At 53.3% G+C, this 17,253-nt stretch overlaps 6 protein-coding genes across 6 annotated transcripts; 1 reads left to right on the plus strand and 5 right to left on the minus strand.

Annotated features, from left to right (window-relative positions):
• Nucleotides 1-529: 529 nt before the first annotated feature.
• On the minus strand, nucleotides 530-1,393 carry B0T26DRAFT_736001 (uncharacterized protein; the record flags this gene model as incomplete). The annotated part of the gene is made up of 3 exons (XM_060443268.1): nucleotides 1,296-1,393; nucleotides 923-1,260; nucleotides 530-760 (listed from the first exon to the last, which is right to left on the minus strand). Exons 1-3 carry the CDS (start codon nucleotides 1,360-1,362, stop codon nucleotides 530-532), a joined length of 636 nt encoding a protein of 211 aa, XP_060289221.1. The 5' UTR covers nucleotides 1,363-1,393.
• A 2,731-nt stretch (nucleotides 1,394-4,124) lies between these two features.
• B0T26DRAFT_100714 (uncharacterized protein) lies at nucleotides 4,125-4,917 on the minus strand. Its single transcript, XM_060433232.1, has one exon. It carries the CDS (start codon nucleotides 4,775-4,777, stop codon nucleotides 4,325-4,327), a length of 453 nt encoding a protein of 150 aa, XP_060289222.1. The 5' UTR covers nucleotides 4,778-4,917; the 3' UTR covers nucleotides 4,125-4,324.
• Nucleotides 4,918-6,798: 1,881 nt separating this feature from the next.
• Nucleotides 6,799-7,170, plus strand: B0T26DRAFT_622956 (uncharacterized protein; the record flags this gene model as incomplete). The annotated part of the gene is made up of 1 exon (XM_060436107.1): nucleotides 6,799-7,170. A coding segment is annotated over one exon (372 nt), but the record flags the coding sequence as incomplete, so codon positions are not given.
• A 612-nt stretch (nucleotides 7,171-7,782) lies between these two features.
• B0T26DRAFT_763695 (uncharacterized protein) lies at nucleotides 7,783-8,646 on the minus strand (the record flags this gene model as incomplete). The annotated part of the gene is made up of 1 exon (XM_060446428.1): nucleotides 7,783-8,646. One exon carries the CDS (start codon nucleotides 8,644-8,646, stop codon nucleotides 8,146-8,148), a length of 501 nt encoding a protein of 166 aa, XP_060289224.1. The 3' UTR covers nucleotides 7,783-8,145.
• A 1,411-nt stretch (nucleotides 8,647-10,057) lies between these two features.
• Nucleotides 10,058-10,800, minus strand: B0T26DRAFT_626844 (uncharacterized protein; the record flags this gene model as incomplete). Its single annotated transcript, XM_060436191.1, has 4 exons — nucleotides 10,058-10,164; nucleotides 10,224-10,289; nucleotides 10,359-10,410; nucleotides 10,507-10,800. Coding segments are annotated over 4 exons (519 nt in total), but the record flags the coding sequence as incomplete, so codon positions are not given.
• Nucleotides 10,801-14,147: 3,347 nt separating this feature from the next.
• Nucleotides 14,148-14,701, minus strand: B0T26DRAFT_736037 (uncharacterized protein). The gene has a single exon (XM_060443269.1). It carries the CDS (start codon nucleotides 14,670-14,672, stop codon nucleotides 14,259-14,261), a length of 414 nt encoding a protein of 137 aa, XP_060289226.1. The 5' UTR covers nucleotides 14,673-14,701; the 3' UTR covers nucleotides 14,148-14,258.
• Nucleotides 14,702-17,253: the final 2,552 nt, after the last annotated feature.

Genomic DNA, 17,253 nt, shown 5'->3' on the forward strand with positions numbered 1-17,253 from the left:
CTCCCAGCTAAAACCGTGCCGACGACGTCGTCCCAATGCTGGCCTGTGGTGTCGCACGCGCGATTCGCTTCCGCAACCGGCGTTCTGGCGTCTACGTGACCGGAAGTCGTGATGCGAGGTTGTTCTCGGCTTGCCGATTGCTTGCACAAGAACGCACGGCCCTGATGTCATGGCAGAACGGCAAAGGAGGTGTCGCTGGATGGGTCCTTGTTATTTCCCTCATTCGCGGCGGAATTGTGGCGGGGTTTATGGCCCGTGCTATCTAATCTTTCTCCCTTTGCCGAAAGGGAAACATTGCCGACCCAACAAGGCGCTGTTGACGAATCTGTTAGATGGGTTCGAGTTTCGCCCAGGAGAGTTCGTCAACGTGCGCGAACGCCGCAGTCTGCGTGGCAGTAGCGCTGCGACCAGGGATGTGGCAGCCTACCTTGACAGGCTTGGAAATGAGAGTACTTGGTTATCACTTCCAGCCATTCCCGCGACAGGATGTAGATAACGGCATGCCAGATAGCCGAAAGTCTGAGTCCCTTCACCATGAATCAATCCTGCCAATGTTCAGGTCCTTCCCTATGGAGACATTGCCAGACCCCGGGTTTTGAACGCCCTGGCCGCGGAAGATGTGTTGCGCAGCTGGACGGTTGCCCATAGACGAGTCGAATCCATGCTGACCGACGGCTGCTGTCGTCGTGGAAGGCTGCGGCAGGTCCACATACGAAAGGAGCCCCTTAGCGCACCCCGCAGCCGCAGCCGCAGCATAATGCTACCAGGCATCGTTCTTGTGTGAGTCTGCGTAATTCGAGACGCCCCGGACGACGATGCGCGAGTACTGGGTCGCCATGCCCGCCGCCTCCATCTCGAAACACAGGACATCGCCAACCACCCTCCCATCCATTTCGGTCGCGTTCGGGGCGCTCCGCATGACTTGGTCTCCATACGCAATAAGCCCATAATGAATCTTGGGGGTCGGTTCACGCAGCGGACGCTGGACCCGTTTTGTCTTGTCACAGAGCTGACAGGTGGCTTGGTTGGGGACATGACGATATTCTAACTGGAAGAGCTCATCCGGCTCTACAGGCCGCTGGTACGAGACGCGAACGTCGTCGCTTTTCTGAAACATGGCCGACAGGAACTCAGGGATCTTGTTATGCGAAACCCTGTAGTCGGACCGCATAATACCCACAGCACTCCTCAAAATCTCGGGTGGCGGCCAAAGGAATCCTTTCATGACAAAGCCGTCGTCCGTGTTCTTGCCCAATCGTACTGAACCACGCCACCATGCTCGCCGTCGGGCACACTCACCACAACGTCGCCCAAGCGAATGTCATTCTTTCCGCTTGGCACGCCTCCTCCGATACCGACCATTAACCGAAGCTCGATCGACGGAAACGTACGCACCATATCCTTTGCCACCGCCGCTGCCGCGCCCTTCCCCTGGCTGCCGGGAAGGCTAGCAAGGACCACGTTGTGGCCGCTGAGCTCTCTGAGGACATACAGAGTCGAGTCGCCTAGCTTTCTGGGCAAACGGGCATGTTCTTTGTCCAGTGTCACGAGCCTTGGCAGGGCAAACCATAATGGCCCGTGCGCTCTCGGCACCCCACTATACCCCCGCACCCTCGATCGTACCTTTGTAGACTTTCCTTCTTTCTTTCTTTACTTTAGAATCCTAAGACAATGGTATAGCCATTCTCGCGACTCTTCTTCCTAGATGCTGTTGACCGCCGTCACAGCCGGAGGAGGATGATTGTTGAGGTGAAAGTTGTGGGTTGGCCAGGGCATGTCGGCTCGCTCGAGGGCTGAACCAAGTCTTCGAGCTCGTGCACGCTGAGTCTATTTTGCTCTGGGTCGTCGTGGATGGTGTCAATGCCTCCCGACCCGAAACACATTCGGATCGAGCACAGAAAGTACCTGAATTTGGCGCAGAAGCAGATAGTTGAACTTGGGAAGACCAAAAGATACCATTATTTGGCTGCCTCAAGTTTTTATCCAGCTCCCAAGAGAACATTGGAGTGCTGTTGGTTACAAGGGCGGCAATTCGACCTTCTAATCATCCTCTTGCGCTTCATCTCGTCTCTAGAATGTCGGGAGCGGGGTTCTCAGGCAAGCCTGGCTCTTCTGGCATGAGTCCTAGAATGACCTCAAATATTTCCGTGGCTCGACTTCACCGCAGTCCCTGGCCGAGAAGTCGGACGCTTAACAATCGACAGCACGCCAGTCGCGCCTCCAACAGGCCTTTGGCAAATAATTCCTAACCACCATCGCGACTAACAGTATCTAGCGCAGGCGACACGTTCAATTCAACAAAATAACGAGGACGCCGTAAACGGCGCAGACTCAGCAATCGCAGGCGCTGCGGGCATTGCAATTGCGATCCGGAAAGTTATGTGTAGAGTTGAACGTTGGTATTGAGTGGCTGCTACTGTTCACTGTTGTACTCGATCCTTCCCCGGCCTCACGCTGCCAAGGCAGACGTCTCGCTATCCGAAGTGTAACCTCCCACCCCAAATGCTTGGAACCGATACCCAGGAACGGCCCGGTTCGCATGCCCCGCAGCCCGAGCCTTTTCAAGCTGCGCACCCCACACTACAGGCCCTACATTCACTCAATGGGAGAACCTCTGAGCCTCTCTCTCCCTACCAAACTTCTCGCAAACAACCAACCACCGACTCAGAACCCACGAACAACTTGGGTCACACTTCTTATTCCCGCCGTATCGACGGATCACACTGCTCGGCAACGGAGTGACATTTTTGCTGGCAGAACGAGTCTCTAGAGCTCAGCATCTTTGCGCCTAACAATGTCGCAAGCCCTCGACTTTGCCAAGACCACGTTCAGATAATTATGTCACGACTAGCCTGAGATTCTCAACCTTGAGATCGACTTCACAGGCGAGCGGGGACGGCTAGAGCCGGGATTAAAATTTTTGGCATTGGCTCAAATCCGCTTACCTTTCAGTATGTTCATACTCTTCCTTCGAGGTATGCATCGCAGCTCTGACCCTTCAAGTGCCGTCAGAGACAGGCACTTCTGAGGAGGATGGTCTGGCCTGGATCGTAAGGGTGTGTGCTTCCAAGAACTTCAGGATTGGGTTGGCTGCCCGCATAACGTCGAGCTCCGAGGTAGGGGGGAATTGGGCGCCTAGCGTAGCGGTTGAGAAGCTAGACTCATTGTTGTGATCTGTCCACCGATCTCACCGCGGCTACAGGCCTACCCAAGCCAGCCCCCGCCGGCCGTCCAGAACACGGGTTCTAGACGAAGTCACATCAGATCGAATGGGACGCTGAGCAACCCCTTGATTACCTTGCCCAGCTTTCGCCGCGTTCAGCTACGCATCCGTCGCGCCCTGCCGCCTCTCTTTGAGTGTAATCGTGCCGCCGTGCAGCGGCACCGTGACGGTGACCATGCTCGTTGAGAAGGCAGTATTTACCGCTTGGCTGAAAGACTCAGGTTAGTGGCAATGACGATTAACCGGCTGAAATATGCAAGAGTGAGGCGAGACATCTGAAGCCAACTTAGCGACAACTCTCCTACCTAAACCACTAGCCCTTCCTCCCCGCCGAGATTTAAGCCGTAATCGATAGCGCCCCCTCGGCGCCCAGGATACAATGGCTTCTACAACTGCCGAGACCGCTCCATCCCACTACATCGCAACAAACGACTCGGGCCACGCAGTTCCCCTACAACAAACCAAGGAAACCTACGACAAGTTAGCAGACCAACACACCTCCTTGATCCAGGAACCGGCCAAGGCCCAGCAGCTTGCAGCAGACTAGAGCGCCACCACGGGGACCAACATACAAATCACCAAACTCAGCAAGCAAGCAAATCGACTAATCTCGACAAAGATTCGATGGATTCCAACTCAGCAGACTAGCCTTCGAGCTCATAAGGAAGAGCAGGAAGAGGACGAACATACAGTCACCCCCAAGCGCTTATGCCTTTATATAGCACGAGCGTTAGATCGAGTCCTCCACAACATTAGCGACCGCGACGGGTTGTCACAGCAGGTGCAGACAGCTGACCAGATTTGGGTAGTGGTCCGTGCACACCATAACCACGTGACCCACATCACAACCCACTTCCCCTGCGCCCCGCCTAGGCCTTGGAAGCTTTCTTTCCTTTTTCCTTCTTTAGCTTTAGATTCTACGAATACAGCAACCACATTGCAGCCCTGCCTCTCTACAGTTGACTGTGCGGTGACACGGGTAGGCTTAGTGATACACGTTGAAGCCTTCTCTACGGCAGACTCCAGTTCTCTCGCAAAATCGTTAAATTACCCCGCGCTGCCTGTAACCCCACTTCCACTCTGCGCAGAATGGATTTTTCCCTAGCTTTCATTAGACACCAATTTCGCCCTTCGCGCCCAGTTTCGTACCGCCATAGCTCGCATCACCAGCCCTGGCCCAACAACGTGCACCTCCGCCGTCCAACTCGCCCGCATCGCCCACTTAACCACTAACCCGTCCTTTGTGCGGCCGCTCGATCCCACGCACGCCGCGTACTCGTCTCCCACATCACCTCGCTCAAATCCATCATCTCGTCGGCCTCCTTCTCCACGTCGTCTTCCTCCGTTCTTCCCGGCCTCCTGCGCCAACAGACCTCGACCCTGATGCACCTCATGCGCACACTTGATGCTAGGCACGGCCTCATGGCACGGCCTCATGGCACGGGTTCCTCGAATTCGTCGCCGCCCAGGGCGTAGACGGTCCTGTACGCGGCACAGCGCGGCAAGTACACCCCCAGGCGGTGCGCTAGCGACGCACGCGGCGCACCTAGACATTTGGCTACAACAATGAAGAGGCCGAATGCTGTCGTTGAGCGGGAGATACTCGGACTGACGGGCGAAGGACCAGGCCGTCGCTGTTCGTCTCCATGATAGCTGCCGCCACCATCCGCAGTTCTCCCCTTCCCCGGCTCAGCAGCGCACAATGAAGCGACCGGGTGATACGAAAGCTGCAGCGCCAACGTGACGTCTTATTTAACCTTGTGGGCAATCCAGACCGGCGACGGTCTGAGACACTCCATGTCCGCTGTCCCACGGCTCGTCGTGGTTTACCAGTCTATGTGGAAGTGGTACTATTCCGTCGGGGTGCACTTGACCAACTTGGATTAGTTCTAGGTGCATCCCGGAGAAGGCGTGGCTCTGGAAGGCGAGCGCAGGAGCTTCGATGCACCGCACCACGCCGTCGCGCCCGGTTTAGGTCTTCAATACTGACGCCGATGCGCTGGATTATTTGCATCCGACTTCTCGACCAGGAAGGAACTGCGGTGAAGTCGGGCTACGAAAATATTCGTGGTCGCTCTAGGGGCCTGTGCCAGAAGAGGCAGGTTTCGCCGCACTCCAAGCCGTAGAAACGACCTGATCAGACGGTGCATTTCTACCCTAATATGGCCAAAGGAACCCCATTATTACTATGAAACTATTACGTTAATAAGGCCACGCGCCTAACGATGTACTTAGCTCTTGCTTTCTCTATTTCCTACTAGTATACTAGGTAGATAGACCGCCAGTCTTTGACTGGCCACGCCATAGCCCTAGAGGCTGCATGCGTGTAATGAAGAAAAAAAAAAAGGCTCGCCAATCTAAAGTTAGTCCTGTAACTTGTGCCGAACTGCTACAGATCGCTACTCGCAGAGATTTTGGTTGCTAGTACGGTGGATTAGCGCTGTTGCGTCCTCCGTTTTGGGCAACGCTTGGAGTGCAAAAACGCCCACAATTTAGCTTTGTGAAGAGCTTTCAGCAGGCAGCGGCTGGCAGTTTCTGCAATCCATGTCCCAGTACGCCCCACAAACGACTACCCTATCTCCACATGGTAGGCAGAAGAGAATGTAGCAGAGGCTCAGTAGGCTGTAAAAGCGGGGATGACTATCTGGGAAAGTACAATCGACGCTCAGCATCTAGCACAACAATGTCCCATGGCAACGTATTCAACCACAAAAAAAAAGAACTGCCCTGTCTTGTATCTCGGCCGCTACCTCACCAAAATTGACGCGCGCAACAGCGCTGAAGAGCCCGGGAAAAAACCCAGACAACGGCACCACTGCCGCGCGCGCGCGCCCCGTAGCGGCGGCGCAGGAAGGGGTCACACAGAGGGTAGACTACCGGAGCCGCTCCGGGAAATATTTTCCACAGGCCGCACGGACCACCCGCCACCCACCAGATCACTCTCCTACAGCCCCCTACAGCCCCCTGCAGCCCCTGAACACAGGCAGCCAACGCTGCTGGGGTTGTTAATTATGAAGATAGAACAAAGGGCAAGCTCCTATCCCACGGGTAATACAGTCAAATTGGAATGCCACTCAAAGTGTATGAGTGCAGTGAATGTGTATTTCTTGCTTGAAGAACCAAGCAAGAACTATCTAAGACCGTGGGTACGGTCATCGTATATATCTAACTGTGTAACCAATAACAATGGTCCCACTGGCCCGTGGTCCCGAGACCTTGCGGTCTCGGGACGCCGGGCGCGCGGGACACTGTCCCGCGTCCCCGACCTTAAGTGGTTCCGAACCTCGGGACCCAGGGACACTCCTAATTGGTTCCTTCCATGGGACTCCTTCTGCCGGGAAAGGCGCTACACATTCCGATGCGCCAACGGCTCATTCCACTCAAACGACGGACTCCCGCAGGGGTCACCCTGGTCCCCCATCCTCTTTGTCCTGTTCGCTGCGATCCTGATACGACCGACGAGCCAAGGGGAGGACTTCCAATACCTTGACGATTTCGCTCAGCACACACAGAGCCACGACTTCACCCAACTGGTGCTACTCGCATCACACCGAGCGGCCGAACTCTCACGGGGAGCGGAAGCGATCGGCCTTAAGGTCGACCCGAAGAAGACGGAGCTCCTGTACATCCCCCCGCAAGGACGGGGCAGCCAGGCACGCCTCCCGGAGCGAGTCGTAATCGCCACGGCGGCAGGACCGGTACGGCCCTCCAAATCCATCAAATGGCTCGGGATCCACCTGGACCGAAAGCTCTCCTTCGCAAACCACGTCAGGGCCCGTTCCACGGGCTCCGGCCGCATCGCCGGACTGGCTGCACGGACGAACCAGATCGCCCGGGGCCTCCCCGTAGGGGCCTCTAGGGTGTTCTACGCCGCCGCCACAGTCCCCATAGCTACCTATGGAATTCCCGCCCTATTCCCGGGCCTCCGCCGGCTTGGCCAACGAGGGGACTCGTGATGCCTGATTGAGCGAGGGAGCGCCAAGACAGGGTCATATGACCAGCACGTGTAATTTAAGTACATAGGTACATAGGGAAGCGGGGCTTAGCCTGACGCGGTTAGACCGCGTCTGCCCCACCAAAGGACCACATTAAGGTCCTCGGCAGGGCAGTGCTCCCGAGCTTCCTCCCTTGATCATCAATTTACCTACCTTTTCACGAATAGCCTACCGCATTCCGTGATCTAGGTGACGATCACCCTTCAATCTTAGCATAGCCTGCTTTTTTCTTGGCTGTACCGTCCGCCATGTCTTCGAAGGAGACCTCCTCGTCGCCCCATGTGTGTGAGAGGATCGCGTAACGGGGGATCTCGGGGATCGCGTCATTCGGAATCGGGTTCGTTAAGCGGAGCTCGCCGGTATCGCCTCTTTCTAGGAGCCGCATCTTGCAAGGTTATCGGTTTCAGCTCGCAGCATGTATTTGTACGGTGCTCAAAGGATACGCAAACGGAAGGCTTCAAGGTCGTGGATCTATAGGTACAACGCATCAGTAGCTCAGCTTTATTCATCCCAAAGGCAAGAAATACCACCTACCATTGGCAGCCAAGGCGCGCAGTATACATCACAGTGGTCCCGATAGTACTTTGGCCCGTGATGTGATTGTTGTGGCCGACGTTGGGCTCGACGCGTTTCCCTGTCAATGCCTGTCAGAATCCCTAACCCCGCATGTCAGGCATTTTGGTGGCGTTTGCGCCTGACGGCTGGCGCCAACTGCACGTGTCAACGCATCGTGATTGGTATCTGTTTTGCTGGTGGGCTTAGCCACCTCCCTCCTCAAGATGAATGACAATGTGAAAAATGCCCTTTGAGGGCGATTGAGAAAAAGGACACGAAGGCAAACTGTACTTGGCGATGGGAAATACCAAGTTTGCAGGTAGCTGATGGATTAGCCACGTACCTGTCTGCGTCGTTGTACTGTGGAGAAAATCAGGTGCCGGGGCTGCCGGGGAGAGATGCGTCTGGAATGATGACTTCAAACCAGCCGCTGGCCCGCCGGGAACTGAAGAAGCGCTGGCACGGCACGCCAGAGCGCCACGGATTGCTGAATGCTGGTATCTCCCTCGTGGTGCGGCCTGGCTTACGGGGATTAACCCAGTCGTGTGCTATCCGACAATGCTCTTGTGTAAGACGGTCTTGCCGCGCAATATACTGGCACCGATCGCACTTCAGCCCGTCAAAGTGAGGTCCCGCCAGGTCTAGAATGGCTGGAACGGGACACGCCGGTAAAGTAAAGAAGTTGAGTGAGTCCTGGTTGTGGAATAAGCTGGGGAGTCGTCCGACAGCCTTTTGGATAGTTGCTCTCTGTTGGGCGCTGAGGTGCCGATGCTTCGTACGTAGGTGGTTAGTGACTTCTTGTATAAGACAAGCGTACCGGCAAGATTTACATATTAGAACGCCGTGTGGCTGCAAAACTTTGCACGGATCCATAACGGTACTGTTTTTATCTTTCAATTTATCAAGTATATTAACGCGTAAGCTATTCAGAGCCGCTGACGCGCGACGCGAAAAGACCCCCGTTTGATATTTGCTTTTTCCTCTCAAAGATCCAAGGCACGCTCACCTTGAGCAGCCGTACTACGAGTCGTCGTCCAAACCCTTACGCCTTCTGCCGACCGGATTGGCCAGCCCCACGCACAGCCAACCCCATCGTCCTCAATTGCCAAACCAACACCCCTTGCTACATCACGATATTATGATCGCACAATTCTAGAATTTAGTACTAGGATATTCCATATTGAGCGCTTTCTATGCATGCAATTTGCATCGGTTTTGACCCCGAAAACCTAAATGGATTCTACTCGCGAAGATTGAAATGGATTCTACCCCATGTCTGTAATTGTGGGTCGAGCTTGCCCACCCATTTTAAATGGATTCTACTACAATCCGAAGGGGAATTACGGTTAGGATCGCTAATATAGCTATACCATTGTCTAAGAGGTAGCAGATAGAAGTATGCAGGATACAGACCGACATTAACGCGATACATCATTTCCTTCTGCTAGAGATCGGCCAATGATAGGAAGAGCAGCAAACCAGTGGATTGCCGATAAATAACTTGACATATTGACGAAGCCGGCCCGCCTTCTTCTCTCATCAATCTGTCTGCCAGCTCCGAATGAACGTTTCAGCATCATGAACAACCGCAGATCAAAGTCAAGGCCAAACAAATTCAAGTGGGTGCCCAGCTCCAAGGCCCCCGTTGCAATATATCCGAATCTCCATGGCAAGGTGTTGAACGCCCTTGGCAATTTCATCAAACCTAAACCTGGCTTCGTGAAGGGGAAGCAGCATTCTCAACTGACACGGCTACTGAACAGAACCGCATTGGTGCCCGCTCAAACTGGAGAGTGAGAGTCACCCCGAGGCCCTGTAGTCCCCTCATCGTCTCTAGCTGAGGCAGATACGAACCCTTCATCATCTCCAATCCAGGTAGCTGCGGCGACTCCACCATCTCTCTGAATGTTTGTGTCTTTGGAGGGTAGAACTCCTTGGACGCCACACAATTGCACCCGATAAATATCTCAGCTTTGACAATTCTGGTAGGTATGTCCTGCTGGCTATCTTCCCAGGCTGGCTTCTTAGGGGGTATAACCTGGCTACAATCCACCTCTAGCCACACACGAGGCTTAGATTCCGGATTGTGGATCGCAAGCGCAGCGCTCAAGTTTGGCACCGAGCCAAGTGGGAAGTGAATTTTGCCCTGCACATCATGCTTACGAAACACAACGGCACGGCCTGGAAGGTGGTAGATCTCCACAGGCATTTCAGCGTCAGAAAAAACGCAGTTGCCATGGGTGGCGGCGGTATTGATTTCACCGACGGGGATTTGTACCAGCACGCTGTCAAAGAGGCCAATCTCAAACTTGAGAGCGGTCCGGAATAGGTGATTCCACACGCTCTTATTGGCAGAGGATGTATAGACTCCTCGATTCGCCTCGATGAATTCTGAACCATTAGTTAGCTAACCACCCACAATTGATAATACTGTTCTGGTTGAGACCTACGGGAGAGCTTTTTCCCATACTGGTCATCCAAGTTCGGTTCAATCCATGTCTTATAAAAGCGAGTACCTGTCAATTCAAATATGAGCGTCAGATGAAACCATTTTAACAAATTCAGACTAGAGCGTAACCTCGCACTTTTGTCAGTTCGTGGATCCTTGTCGAGCCTCTCGGCAATCCGGTTCCAGCCCTGGGAGTCCCAGAAGTTAGTGGGCAAAAATCAACTGCAGAGGTCTTCCCTAACACAATGGAATGTACGTCATCAGAAAGAGCAAGGATTCCTCACATAGACGCATGGAATGGTGATTATGTAGAGGCTGAACCAGTCATCGATCATTGTCTGGCTTTCCAGAAAGCTTGAATAGCCGATCTCGGCCGCACTGGGCTCGATGTCCTCTATGGCCGTGGCGGAAATACCAAGGTCGTTTACGCATATCTTCTTCCATTCCTCGGCGTAGTCGACTGCGCTGGATATCTTCTGACTTTGGGCTCGCAGGTCGCTGAACGCAGTCCTCGAGCCGAGCTTGGCAAAGCGCAGGGCTTTGAATCTGACATTGTCCAGGAGGTAGAGGTAGTCTTGCTAAAAAGAAATCTAGTCAATTTTCTGAATTTAAGTTCCTGGGAAAACATGTGAAGGGATGCTTGCCTTAGCGAACTCGTCATATGCGGACGGAGGTAAAAAGCCTAACGCCATTCCCTTACAGAAGTGATTATCGAGGAATTTGTCAAAGAGATCTTTATTGGCTTGGATGAGTTGGAAGATCAGGGTGCTTATAGTGTCAATTAGTACCTAAATTAACAATCTAATCGTTTTTTGAGTTGACAGCAAACTCACCCGGATGTGATCGAGTCATCTGCTTTCTTAATGTCTGCTAGGGGTGCTCCGCAGTTTGGATCTGTGGCGTCAAAATTGACGGTCTCAAAAAAGTGCTTGAGACGGCCCGACGCTACCAAGCGTGGGATTTCGTAGAGTGGAGTGTCGGTGTCCATAATTTGGCAACGGTGAGAACAGGATAACAAAATAAACCAGGAATCTTGAGTTCGTTAGAAGAGCCTAGGAGCTGGAGATGAGAGTGTAAAGGAGAAGGGTTCACTGAGGATATCACGGCTGTATTAACGCGTCCCGGGGGAGGGGGAGAAGATAAGGGATATACCAGCAACCTAAGTACAGGAAAGGGTCTCATTAATAGTATGGGATATGCAGATAACTGCTCTTCCTCTACAGTGGCAATTTTACGTAAAATCTCCGCCTAAATCATCTCTGCATTTGGGGTAACATTAACGCAACAGATAAGAATGCAGCTGGCCAATTGGATCTCTGGGAAGAACTCATTACCAAAACAGAGTAACACAACATTTCTCATCAAGAGCCTTGCGATGCAAGACAGTGTCACTGAGAAAACTACTAGCCTATCAATGAGCAAGGAATTTTAATTAGGGGTGTGTCAGGCTGGGCAAGGAAGATAATTGGCCGGGCGTACCGTCAGCGTTCCATCCATTAGTCGATTGCTGGCCAGTCGTCTTCCACAATCACCATGTTTCGCCAACCGCACCTTCTAGGCAGCACACCACCTAATGTCTTTCAGAAAAGCGGGGTTGCATGCTCACAATAGGATGGCGTGTCTCTCGGTACCGGTGTCGCTGGGCTGTCAGCGACGCCCTACTGCAGGTCCATCAGGCCACACCCGCGGCAAGCGGTCGAGCGCGACACAGAGCCCGCGAAAGGGCCAGGCGGAAAGACCTCATTTCTGCGCAATTGAGAACGCAGACTAGGCTGCTGAGTTGTTTGTACCTTCTGACCCACAGGCCCAAGCGGTTGACAAAAAAAAGGGTTACATTACCTGCCTAGTACATAGGCTACTATGGTAATTGTAGGTAAAACAGCGGTATCTTTTTGTACTACCAGCCGGTCATCTGACCGTTCCCTGCCATCACTTGCTCCATCCGAACTACCATAGAATCCACCCATTTGTTGATTGTCTCCTGACGGATATTCTCCACTGTCAGAAAGAAAGGGGTTCTGGCCAGAGGCCAGAACACCATGGAGGTGTAGATAACAGAGCTGAATAGAGCTCAGCTCAGCTGAGCTCTGGTATGTGCATTCGAGCTGAACTGACGTAGTCAGTTCAGCTGGTGGGCTAGATTTGCCACACTATTTTGTTACAATCTGGACAACAGAGTCCACGGAGCTAGGCCCGGCCTAGGATTGTGAGTCTTGGGACGACGTGGAGGAGGTGCTAGAAGGTAAGGAGTATCGTGCACAGATTGCGAAAGGTAGACTTTCAACACACAACCAATGTATGCTTAACCATATGCATTGATAGCTGCAGAACCGTTCTCCCAGAGAGCGTACTGCTAGCTCCTATATAGAACTATGAGCAACCAATCAGGGTCCTTCATCTACACGCTCTGCGGGTCCAGGGTGCTCTGTCCACAGAGCACCGGAGCCCCACAGAGCGACCGCTCCGTCCGCTCCGTTGGTCTTGGCAGCTAATCGCACAGAGCACCTCCTGATTAGCTGCACCAACCTCGGCGGAGGGTCCACCCCTCCTGGTTGCACCAGCCAATCCTGCAACGGCCCGCGGCGCCATCTGCACTTCTGGGCCAGGATCGTAACATATTCGCCACTATTCACAATTATAATAGTATGCTCTCTGGCTTCGCCAGAGAGCCACGGAGAAGCAATACAATCACACAATTACAACCAAGAGTGCCGTGTGTAAGGGAAGGCAGGTACGCCTGATCAAGGTGGTCACAATGAAAGTACTGAAGTAAGAGAGCAATGACTGGTATTGGCAAGAGACTTCAACCTGGCCTGAGCTAAAGAGGTGTGCGAAGGCCATGGTCTATATACACGTGAAAGGGGTTACGAGTCATCCTTGCGTGGCCAGGGTGGTAGTGGCGATAGTGCTTGGCCCTGTTAGCGGTGGCGATAGTGGCGATGGTGGCGAGGGTGGCCCTGGTGGCGGTGGCCATGGTGGTTACGAGGGTGGTTTCCTTACAGTGGCCCTGGTGGCGGTGACCATGGTGGCTACGAGGGTGGTTTCCTTACAGGTTTGTTTCTTACACTGCACGCATTCCGTATCACTAGCTTACTGGGCAGCGATGATATTACACCCCGGGTATAAAAGAAAGTTGGTGGATAGGTTCTTAGGAGAAGACCGGGTCAGGGAGGTATACAGGGCATGCCGTAATCTATATCAGGATGTATATACCCAAGTCGTCATCCCGGCGCCGATATAACCGGATGAGGAGGCCCGGGGACTTTTCCTATGGCTCACGACTACTAGGACACGCCTGAGGACCCCAACAATAAGGATGAACTAGCTAAATACCTTATAGAGGATGTCAGGCCGGTAGGTAGCATACAGGCTTGGTGGTTTAGTCGTCTAGATCGCTAGCCCCGGTTGTCAAAGATGCCTCTAGAATTAATGACGATTCCGTCGATATTGTCACGGCCGGCTTCGAATGAGGGCGGAACTCCTCTGTTGGGCGCTATAGACGAAGATTCTAAACTAAAGAGAAAAGGGAAAAGAAGCTCAAAAGCCTCCCCTCGCGAGATTCTTCCAGGGCGTCTCAAGGTGGGGCTCTGGCCGAGCTTCCATTAGTCAGTTGGGTGGATCCCTCTGGCTGGTCGGGTGGATCCACCAGGCTGGCGTCTGATTAGTCAGAGCGTCTGGGAGGCCTGGAGGACCAGGCCCTCACAGATATCAATAGACCCGGAGAGGGCATTCAGCGGAGAAAAACTCGTCATTAGCACGCAGAGACACAGTATGGTTGACGATACCTTCAATAACACCATGTATTTGAAGAATTGGATGCGAAAATGAGCTTTCCCGGGCTTCAGGGCTTTTTTTTCTATCTCAGGGGACTATTTTAATGACTTTTTACCTATTTTTTAGTAGAGCGGAAGATGGCGTTAAATATTGTCAAATGAGACCCACTCAATCAAATCGAGCTTAGAGCCAGTCAAATATCCGGTTTTTGGGGTCAAATCCAAACAAATATAGCCTCATATTTGAATCGTTTGATTTTTTACTAGCGCTGCTCTCTACCACCTCCCTCTTCCTCCCTCCTCACCCGGGACGGCCTCTCATTCATTCTCAGTTGGCTCTGGCGCGCGTCAGTCTCGCTCGCCGCAAGCGTGCTCATCCTAGTCGTCAACTTCAAGTGCTGGCGCCCGAGCACGCGCGCGTGGCTGACTCTGGCGCTGGGGTTCGCGCAGGCGTACAACGCGCTCAAGCACACGACGCCGCTGCTCTGGGGCGGCCCGGGGTCGTCGCGCGCAGTATCGTAGCACCGCCTACGCATGAGCGGGTTCGATTTGCCTCTGAGCGGGGACTGGAGAGAGCGAGAGAGGGTGCTGGGGGCGCGGCGGGCGGCGCCGTGGAGTATTAGGCCGGAGCGTGCGAGGGCATTGGGGTAGGAGGTGCGCGAGTGTTTCTTTATCATGTATGTGCATACGGGGTTGTGTGTAAGCGTAGGATGGGGCCTGCATCTGTGGTTTGGGTGGGTGGAATGGACCGCCAGGGGGGGAGCTGGGTTGGTGAATTGCGTTGGCATTGTTGTAGCACTATATTTGTACTACGTATTTAAGCGGATATTCTCTGAGGATGATGATTAAGTAGGTAGTGCTATTTAGAGTTGTTCCTGTATCATGAGGATGCGACCAGGCTTTCTTTTCCTTTCTCAAACCAGTTCCTCATTAGACGCCTACCTTCAGGTTGCAGCATTTTTGACACATTTTCCGATTCAGCCTACCAGGGTTTGAGCAGCTATCAAGTCAGAGCGATTGTCGTGTCTGTATTTTCCGGTACCTGAGGTGTGATGTGCGTTGGCGCGGCGAGCAATCGCTTACTGAGACTCGTTCCGTGACGCCCGTTAGGTCAGCGGAGTTATGACAACCGATTCGCAAAACTAAGAGTTTTATAAGGCGTACATATCATACTAAGGCCCGATAAACCCCAGACTTCATCGCACGGTACAGCCTTGGGTGGCAGTTTTGCCACATCATTTAGGCAAATTTGTGGGCATGACCCACCGCATTCCAGTAAGCATATCTACGAAAACGTGCGCCATAGTTCAGACATAGTGGCAGACTCTGTAGTAATTCGTAAGTATGGCCGTCTCTCTTGCCGGCTACAATTCAAGGAGCTGGAAGGCTAGGCTGGGAAAGGAAGCGCATTTTACTATACTCCGTACAGCTCACAACATCCGCATTGATTGTCTCGGCCAGCGCCGACAAGTCTCATCATGCAACAACCTAGACTTTTTCACAAGGTCTGCATCTCACTTCCCGTGCTCATCACATGGGCAGATAACACAGTAGACTGTCCAAGAAACACGCTCGAGCTCACCTAAGCAGCGCCCAATCTAAGAAACGCCACCTTCCGGCCAGGGAAGTGGGAAGGAAAGAAGTCCCTAGACAAGTACTGCGTCTACGTCAACAACCACATAAACGGCGGCCTCGTGCTGGTCTCAGCCGAGAAGAACGTCCACGTCGTCGACAGGTTCCCAAGCGTCGAGACATTCGAGCACGACGGCGGCGCGCCACCCTTCTACGCGACCGAAATCCCGGCAAGGGCATCGGGCTGGTAGCCAACCGCAAGTGTCACAGCACCAAGCCTGACGTCAGGGATTACGATTGCGCACGCTGGTATTTCAGAAGGTCTCTGGACAAACGTGGGGCCGTGGGCTCCCACTCGGCCAATCAACAACATCCCGCCAGCCTCACTTTCTCTTGTCCTTCTGCTGTCAAGTCCTCCAGCCAATGAATAGGCCTACAGAAGACCCACAACGAGTCATCAGGATTCTGATGTGTCCCTGTGGGTCCGGCCCCCACTAGACGCACCTGTCCGTGCGCTTACGTACGAACGAAAGTCACTGACATAATTCTAAAAATGCATCTAACGCGTCCATTTTTGCGCTGCCTTTTCCCCCACCACAGCCAACGTATCGCCAACACCACAACCATGGCTACCTTCCCTGATACCTGCCTCCCTCCCGAAGGCTTTTTCTAGTCTCGGTAGGCCTTATTCAAATCAATTAACGCGTACGCAAAGATTCGAGGCTACGCTTTTACATCCCATATGTCAAACAAGGAGAAGATAGGCCCCTAGTTGCAGGCTCCACCCCGCGGCCCCACCCTCCCCAATTGGGACTAGCCCAGTTGCCCCTCTCCCCACCACAAAACCACAGCCTGCAAGAACTGCAGGCTTCTTTTCCTTTTCCTTTCCTTAGCTTAGTTATTTACGAATTCAGCCATTCTTTACTTGCAGCCTTGACTCCTGTTGATGCCTGATTGAGCGAGGGAGCGCCAAGACAGGGTCATATGACAGGCACGTGTAGTCTAACTGTCTAAGTACATAGGGAAGCGGGGCTTAGCCCGACGCGATTGGACCGCGTCTGCCTCACCAAAGGACTACATTAATAAGGTCCTCAGCAGGGCAGTGTTCCCGAGCTTCCTCCCTCGATCATCAATTTACCTACCTTTTCACGAATAGCCTACCGCATTCCGTGATCTAGGTGACGTGTTACGATCCTGGTTCAGGCTCGCAGGAGGCTGCACGGAGCCTCCTGCTATTGGCTGGCGCAAGGAAGCGGGGTAGTTCCCCGCTTCACGGGAGTGCAGCCAATAGCGTGGCGGTCAGCGCGATCAGTATGATCAGGGCGATCAGTGGGAACTGATCGCACTGAGCACACTGACCGCACTGATCACCTAGGACCAACGCTCTGATTGGTCCGCCTTAGATAGATATATACGACGACCGTAGCCACGGTCCTAGATAGTTCTTGCTTGGTTCTTCAAGCAAGCAATACACATTCACTGCACTCATACACTTTGAGTGGCATTCCGATTTGACTGTATTACCCGTGCGATAGGAGCTTGCCCTTTGTTCTATCTTCATAATTACCAACCCCAGCATTCTGTGGAGCCCGTGCTCCCTTACAGACAGACGACCCTAACAGTCGAGTGGTTTGTAATACGTTGCTTGCTTCTCTCTTTGGTACTGATTGAACAGAGTGCTCATCG

The sequence above is a fragment of the Lasiosphaeria miniovina genome (genome assembly GCF_030549165.1).
Source record: "Lasiosphaeria miniovina strain SMH2392-1A chromosome Unknown B0T26scaffold_10, whole genome shotgun sequence".
In the NCBI taxonomy this organism is placed as follows: domain Eukaryota; kingdom Fungi; phylum Ascomycota; class Sordariomycetes; order Sordariales; family Lasiosphaeriaceae; genus Lasiosphaeria; species Lasiosphaeria miniovina.